At 36.9% G+C, this 8673-nt stretch overlaps 1 protein-coding gene across 1 annotated transcript in view; it reads right to left on the bottom strand.

Moving 5' to 3' along the window:
* Positions 1–3685: 3685 nt before the first annotated feature.
* Positions 3686–8673, bottom strand: part of LOC101856720 — a gene marked incomplete in the record, with an annotated part of 16929 nt that continues 11941 nt past the window's right edge. Inside the window, 2 exon segments of the mRNA XM_005093426.3 lie at positions 3686–6647; positions 8469–8565. Coding sequence (XP_005093483.2) covers positions 6117–6647; positions 8469–8565 — 628 coding nt within the window.

Genomic DNA, 8673 nt, shown 5'->3' with positions numbered 1-8673 from the left:
AATCTGAATGTTGGCCTTTTTTGCTGTGGCTGTATGTTGCGCGAATATCCAGTCATGTCGTTTGTGTACTAGGATTCGATTGACTGTGTGTACACATGTCTGTTTTGATTTTGTCTTTAAAGAGCATGGTAAAAGCTCTATGTAATTTTGATTTTGTATTCTTTAACTCACTTGAGCCTGAACTATTTTCACCCAACATCAACAACCATTGCAGCCTGACAGTCTTGGGGTATATAAAATTGAACAGTTAACTACAAAAAGACTGAAAGCTGCCATAAGAAAGAAAATGCAACAAAAGAAAGAAAGAAATGCTCTCACGGGGAAAGAACTGCATTGAATTTGTCTTCATGGTCTATATTATTATCAACATTTTGAAATGGCAATGTTTGGGGGTTAAGCAAATTTTTTTTTGGTACCCAATTTGTTATAAAATTATCTATCGCAATGCGGGGGCTGACTGATTGAAGTCCGTTACAGCTAAAAAATATCGCGCATAACCTCACCAAATTTTTTTACGAAACGAAACAAGTAGGTCAACTGTTGGCTCTGCTCTTCCCGTAGCTTGTTACTGAAAAACCACCAAAATATCGATCGATAAAGGGTATCCCTTAAATACTCGGGATTCGGTCACCAGGCGTCCTGTAAATAAAATACACCGGAATATAAATGTTGGCTTAATGTGAGTTAAAGAGCGTGGAATAGGCTACATCTATTTTCACCATTGTCACACCAAATAGACCTATGTTTGATCAATTTTTCAAAAAGAAACTATTTGATTGAATTGTTTGTTCAGGACAAAGAATTGCAAGGTATATATTTATGAGTGACTGTGTCAGTGGGCTACTCATGGTTTGGAAAGTGATCAGCAGAGCATTACATGATTGTCATTTTATCAAGTGCATAATAAAACCAGAGTTAAAACCACTTTTGATAATATTTGAAAAGGATTTTCTTTCATGTATTAGTGATTTTGTGGTGCATACTATTTTTTCTTTTGCAACATTTGTCATGTGAAGGAGTTGAGACGATGTGATTGTTATTTGAAAGTTTGTCATTAAGTGTCATTCTTTATGTAAAAGGTTTTAGTTACTTACTTCAGGCTTTTTTTTTTTTAAACGAAATCGTTTTGGATTTGGATTGCCTCGACATTTGTTGTTTTCTTTAAAATCTCTACATGATTCTTTCTTGAACTAAAGATAATTTTGTGTGTGTGTGTGTGGCGGGGGGGAAATCATATGAAAGTAGAACATAGTCTTAATTATTTGAAAATGGCATGTCTGGGGATACAACTTTTCCTGTACCTTGTGCCCTTTCAGGAAATGTCTTCTCCACCAAAATGTCTGTGTGGCTTGGTATTGGTTTCATTGCCTTTTTGGACTGGAAAAGTTTGTTGGCCTACTTTGAGATGTCAAAATGAAAGTGCTTTAGTTTCTTTTACTTGCATTGAATGCATTTATGTAGGATTCCACTGTAAAGTATATTGGGACCCAAGCTTCTGTTTAACATTTTTAGTTGCTATTCATCCTAAATGAGACACTTGAATTTGTCATGCTCAATTTATGGTGAAGTTTTTTGGTAATGTATTCTGGCCACAAATTGTACAATATTTTTTGCATCCACCTGTGATTTCCATTAATTTTTTCTTCTTAACGCCTTTCTGTAACTCTAAGGCCTAACAAAATTAACATGTGTTCTTTGTTTTGCCAAGTGAGAATGTCATCATATAAACTGTATGAGTACGGTAATGCTGAGTGATATGTTGTTGTGCTATTTTCAGTCTTTAGAGAAAAAAAATTCTACTTATATTCATTTTAAGTAGTAGAACATGCATTTAAGTTATTCATTCCCTTCTTGACTTTCAGAAAAATAATACTTTGTTTCCACATATTGTCAGCACAACAAAATATGCTGTAACAATAAGCTTTGCTATTGGTTGGTCAAAGTTTTCCATTGACTTGTATAATATAAGTAACGTTGTCTTTTTTTTTTTTTTTTATAGTAGAGGGTTTTACGGCGCTCGCAACTGCATAAGGTCATATGAGCGCCATAACATTGTCTGACAAAGAAACTGCAAATTAGATGCACTTGTAAAATGCTCTTTTTGCAAGGTATTTCTAATCAGATTGAAGTGATTAAAGCAATTTTTTTGCTCAGAAATCCGTAATAAATGTAGTAAGTTTTTATGGAATGGAAGTGCAGGTATGTGGCCATTGCTCATTGACCAAAGTAGTCACCATTTTTGTGTCTTAAAAAGAATTTGAGAGGGTCATTAGACAGAAAAAGTCCCAAATATGTGGGGGGGGAAAAAATCACAGATGCAATGATGGAGCTTTAGCTAGAGTGTTCTGAAGTAAGAGTTACAAAAGTAGATTGAAGATGCTCTGATACTTTATACTTCGTAGTATAAAGTAGAGTGCATTGATCACATCATGTGGCTCTCTATAGAGTTTTATAACTATTGTATGAGGTAGATTTTGTCAGAGCGTTTTTTAGGAACTAAAATGGCTCTATTTTGTAAGATTATAAATAATAAACTTTACTCAAAGTATGCCGTTTAGGGGAAGTATGGTTATATGATAATTCTTTAACTTAACAGAAATTTTCTTTTTTGTCTTATTTTTATGCCTGCTTTCTACTTTGAAAAAGAAGAATGAAGATTGTCAAATTTTCTGATGCCCCGAAAGCAAATGACCAGTGCAATATATTATAGTATTAAAGCTGTTTCATCGTTAATCTTATATAATCTTTTTTTATTCATGCTTAATTTGAGTTGCCAACCTTCCATATAGTATCAAATTTTGCATGTACATTTTCCTGATGATTAAACTCTCTCTGTTGCACAAGTTATAAGTTCTGTTTGATCTATTGATTACCCACTGTGTGTGTACCTATTATCAGCTTTGTGAATACTTATTTTTCTTATTATTGCTCACAGGATAAAGTTTCTTGTATTATATTTGACATCTCAGCAAGAAGACTGAGATTCAGTTACCAGTTTTTCGATTTTTGTGTGCCTTGTTTTGTTTGACATTGTGAGTTATAATCTTTGTGGAAAGTACATAATGTCTTCAGCAGCATATGAGAATGTCCAAGTACAATTTCACTTGGTTTTCTTGCAAAATCTGAGTGCCTAAATCGAAAAATAATTGGCTCCTCGAGTGTTCTCAGGAAACTCATTTGCATTCTCTTGCTGGATAGAATGTGTGTCTGATGCTTTATCCAGATTGTTGAACTGCCAGTGGCTTACTGTTTAAAACATGTGAAGCAGTGGGGGGGCAATTGTTTAGATAAGAATATAACCAGAGTTAGTGTGCATAGTGATGTGTATTCAGTGGACTGTGCTTAAAGTGAAATCCAATGATGTTAATTGTGACCTTTACTTTTACATTTTCTGACCATATTATTAGAAAGTATGTGTGAATCTGTTTTGTGCTATCTTGTTGTGATATTGATATTTTTTCTGTGTCCCCTTGATATTAGTTTAAGCACAGTTCTCTGTATATTGAAGTCTGTTTTTTTTGTTTTTACATAAGGATTTGACTGTTTTTGTTTGACCTTGATGTTTTGGTTGTTGTAGGATCGGTGAGTTGTACTGTTTTCTTTCTTCTATCACGCTTGATATTGTGTTGTGCTTGTGTAAAAGTAATGGATATATTGTATGTGATTTTTGTTTTTTGTTGTGAAATCTAGGTAAAAGGAACTAATCTTGTTGTTTCTCATTGAACAGCATTTTCATTGAAAATTGTTATGTCCACTCAAAATTTGTCCCCCCCCCCTCCTCAAATTTGAACACAGTAATTGCAAAAATTGTTTTATCAGCAGCCTAATTGACTGTTAATTGGACATTAGATTTTGGTTAAAAGAAAATGAAAGTTATTATTTGAATTAGTGTAATGCAAACATCTCAGTATTATTATTCCTGTCAAATCAAATTGACTTGAGTCTGAGGACATTGAAAAGGGCATCAGGTTGTTATCTTTGAAAGGCTATTCTTTTTCACCCTGTTGCCTTCTCACTAGATCTTTTGAAGGGATCCAGTCTTGTTGGCTTCCTTTCTGTATAGATGAATTTAATAGAAAAAGATGTCATAAATGTCAAAGTCACCAGAAGATCTATGAAAGAGATCACATTTTTGTTGTCGAGCTCTGTTGACATTATTGATCTGATAATGCTTTGGAGAGAAAAAGAAAGAAGCTTATTTAAAATCCACATTTTCCTCCTTCGAAGACGATCTGGAATGTAAAATTGAATTGTTAACTTTTAAAACCACTCCATATGGTTTGCACACATTTTAGGTTTGACTCTGCCCAACCTTGTTTTCCTAAGAAGAAGAAAAAGAGTTAAAAATGTTCCAAGAGAAATTTGTACATTACAAAAAGATTACTGCATCTCATCTATTTTGCTGCCGCCTATGTGTGTGCGAGACTGTATACTTTGCAAGTGGGACAAAGTGAGAATATGGTGACCTAGATTATTCTAGTGCTTGTTTCAGTTATTTTATTTTTTCTTTGCAAAAGCAGAACCTGGTTTACTGGGAAATTTTGCTTGTTCAGTTTCTTCATACCTTCCATTATGTGGTACCGTAGCTCTTCTGTGTGTGTCATTGTGTTCTGTTTTTAAATTGTTTACTTTCTTCGCAAAATCACAGACAAGTCTCAACCACTAGAGTTTTTTTTTTCTACCTTTTAAATGTGGTCTTTGTTTACGAACATTGTATTGATTATATTAATATTACTCTTTGGCAGATGCACATAGCCTCCTGAAAAATAGAAGTGAAAATATTTGTATTCTGGATAGACTGATAGTGGACTGACAAGAATGTTATTCTCACATTTATTGTTTGCCTCTGTATGGTGGATATTATTTAATATTTCATGTATACATTTCACCTCTTTTGATTTCTCTTTGCTTCTGTTTTTGACAGTCCTGTTGCACTGTTGTTTCGTTTCCTAACCCCTAATGCATACATGTTTATAATTTTGCTTTGACTTACAAATTGTGGGAACATTGATTTCTTGGCTACAAAAATAAAACTTTGCTCTATTTTGATATTTTGGTTTTGTTAATTTTGTATTTCTGTAGTAGCGTACAATGTGTTCCTGTTGCATTTCATTCTTTGAAGGCTGGTGTGTTTCTCTTTCACCAATGGTATTTGGTTCAACATTTTGGCAGTAAGATTTGTATCCAAGGACAGTTCATTATATTATATCCACACCTCAGGGTTTCTCTGATAATTTATGGAGACAAGTACAAGGGAATAGTGAAAGGGTCAAAAACAGAAAAGGGATTATATCAGCTTTTGGGATATATATCCTCCATTTTATTGTCTGTGAATTTTGGTTTTAATTGCAAAGGATTAAAAAGATCCCATTTGCTAAATTTAATCCATTCAAATTCTCAAACATGAAATTCTGAACAGAGACCTATTTATTTTATCGTTGGTGTCTGTTAGAGAGCTTTAGTCTTAGTCTGGTGTGGTTTTCCCCTTTAATTTTGTTTTAATTACCCATTTAGGGTTCTCTAGATACTGTTCAAACTCTGTATTATGCATTTTATTAAATGGGTTACTTAGAATATATACTAAAAACTTCACACCATCGTGTCGGAGAGGTACCGTATGCAGTTTCTCTTTTTTTATTCTCAGCTACTTGCACAGTGTTTGCTAAAAATGCACAAATCCAAGGTGAACAACACAGTTTGCCAGAAAAAAGCAAACAAAACAAAAAGAACGTGTGTAATTATAATTTTGAAAACAAAAACAACTAGCGTGATAGTGATGAATATTGTCTTTTGACACCATTGACTTGTATATTTGCATAACCTGTAGTTCTAGTCTGTTTTACGCTTGCACACATGCACCCACACCCACACACACACACACTCTCTCTCTCACGCACACGCACACACACACACACTCACACACACACACAGACCCACACATACTCACATACTCTCACACTCACTCAATCACACACATGCACTCACAATAAATACACAGTCTCACACACACTTTACAAAGAATAGTTATGTACCTGCGTATTCAATTGACATTTTAAAGTAGCATAACTTCCAACTTACCAATACCACATTTCTCTAACTTACTAAGTAAAGACTGTTCATATCTTTTTGTCCACATTTGTTTCCAAGAAGTGAAAATATTTTGACTTGTGTCCTCGGTTTATTTGGAAGTACGAATGATTAAAGAAAAATGTTGAATAGTGGTTCTGAAATAGTGCTAGGGTAATTAAAGTAATAGCTGACTGATCAAATCGGTGACATTTTGCATACTTCCTGAGCCCCCCATCACAGTGCAACATGCCGAGCGACCCTCTAGGGCACATACATAGAGGGTCGAGAGCACACGAAGCCCAACTGGAAACGAGCACATGTTCAATAAATGGTTCATTATGAAACGCCATGAAACTTGCTTCCATTTCCTGGAAGTTTGCTACAGAGCAAGGGTCCATTCCGAAATAGCGGAACGTGTCCGAGGCTGTGTTGTGGGCCACAGGACGACCATATCTGTCTGACAGAGTAATGAGGAATCCTGTGTCCAGGACTGGGGCGAACAGTTGGTCTGTGGCTGAGTCGTTGAAGCGGACGGAGGAGTCGGCCCACACCAGGACGTCTGTCTGTGGGAGGTGGGCCTGTTGAGTTAAGAAAACGTAGCGCAACATGAGGTAGATCTACAGACACAGATTCTACTTGTTAAGAGAATGCAAATTATTGCTTTTATTTAACTCTTTCTGTACCAAGCACCGACACATCAGAGCGTTTCTTCACACTGTTTGATTATGTACTGATAACTTGTGACACACAATAAAGAGTTATTTAAGTTTAAGACTGGAAATATTATCGTATAATGTTGAACCTAAACCTTTGAACAAAATTAAACCCTGAGCTGTGAATACTTGTGAATTCTATCAATTTGTGTTTCACGCGCTCATGTGACTTTATGCAGTTGCAAGCGTCGTAAAACTCTTTCTTAACTAAACTAGACATTCTAGCTTGAGTGAGATTATCTCCAAACGTATTTCTTTACTCCCGTGCAGATGGCTCCAGTCCGATACCTATCGCCAGCATCGGTGCTATTTTGAACAAACTGGGCACAAACCTTCTGACTGTATATATTTTCGGTTTATCAATAACCCAAGACTTTCGTCTTTTATTCTGGTGCAAATGGCCTTGAATCGAATTCTTGCCGTGCGATCTTATACTTGGGTCGTTTGATGCATTTTCAAGCCCGTCCATCCATCTATTTTAATATTGACGTTAAAATCATCATCATCATCACCATCATCATCATCATCATCATCATCATCATCATCATCATCATCATCATCATCATCATCATCATCATCATCACCACCCCTCTCATCCTGGGTCAGGATACCATACCATCCAAACGAGTTAACCTAGTACTGGTGGAGATGGGCTTCAGCTCGGAGGGTGCGCCTCTGACACAGCCTCGCACCTTAAAGAGGTTCTATGCATGATATTATTTTTGATATATTACTATTTTTCTTTAACTACTTCAATCCACACCCATTCGTGTTCTTTTTACTTGAAAGAATTACATGACCATCGCCATGCATCAATGGTGGTCTAAAACCGGTGTCTGTTGTGTGGCAGTAGGGCGCACACAAGAGACCCGAGTGGGGAGAATTATCGAGTTTCTGGACCTTTCTTTTTTTTGGCGGTAAGTTTAACAGCCCTCGCAACTACATAAGGTAATATGAGCGCGCGGGACACACCAAACTTTTTCAATTGGTAGGAAATTTAAATTTTGCCCGGGTGGCGGCCGAAGCCTACTCTTTTAGATTTTGGACCACCAAGGGGTCTTTAATGTGCTCAACTTGCATACGGGACCTCCGAGATTTTTCGCCTTTGTCCGAGAAGGCTAGGTGTAGATCTTTCCTACCAGAAGATCAGGGGTGTGGCTGACAGACAGCTGTAAGAAAGGACCAAGGAGTAGCTGTTGAAAGGCTGCAGAAAGAGTCAGGAGCCCAGTGGATGGGGCAAAGAGGGTGACGGGGAGGGGGAAGAAAGTGGAGACGAAAGCAGACGACAGAATATTGCAAGAGAAAAGGAAAGAAGCTGAACGGATACAATTTTAGAGAAGAAAAATTGTCCGTTGCCACTCGGATTCGAACCCAGGACCTTTGCTGACATGACTCAGATTTCGGGTGTAATAATGAGAGTGGCGTCGGTAGTGGTTAGGTTACTGGACCAGTAATCGTGAGATTGCAGGTTCTGGGGTTCGGGCCTCAGCTCGGTTCGACATTGTGTCCATGGGGAAAGACACTTTGCCCACATTTCCTATTTGAATTTGCCTCGGTCCTTTCGAAGATGGGCGTTAAACTCGGAGATTCCGCCTCTTGAATAAACTAGTAGTGTTGATAGGGACGTTAAACCTATACCATTTCAGCATTTTTTTCTCCGAATATGTGGAATAGGAGACCTCAAACCTGAACGATAAGGGGTTTCCACGTGTAGCAGTGAATGTCGCTTCTATTTGTCTCCATCGCAGAGAAGGGAAATTCGATGACTGTGCATCTGCAATGTTTCTGCATCTGAAACCATGTTTTAAAATACATAAATTATGCACTCAAACGCGCGCGCGCTCACACACACAGACACACACAGACAGACAGACAGACACACACACACACA

The sequence above is a fragment of the Aplysia californica genome, unplaced genomic scaffold, assembly GCF_000002075.1.
Source record: "Aplysia californica isolate F4 #8 unplaced genomic scaffold, AplCal3.0 scaffold00063, whole genome shotgun sequence".
NCBI classification, from domain to species: domain Eukaryota; kingdom Metazoa; phylum Mollusca; class Gastropoda; order Aplysiida; family Aplysiidae; genus Aplysia; species Aplysia californica.
Note: the sequence above shows the minus strand (reverse complement) of the source record. Positions and strands in the feature narration are given on the sequence as shown.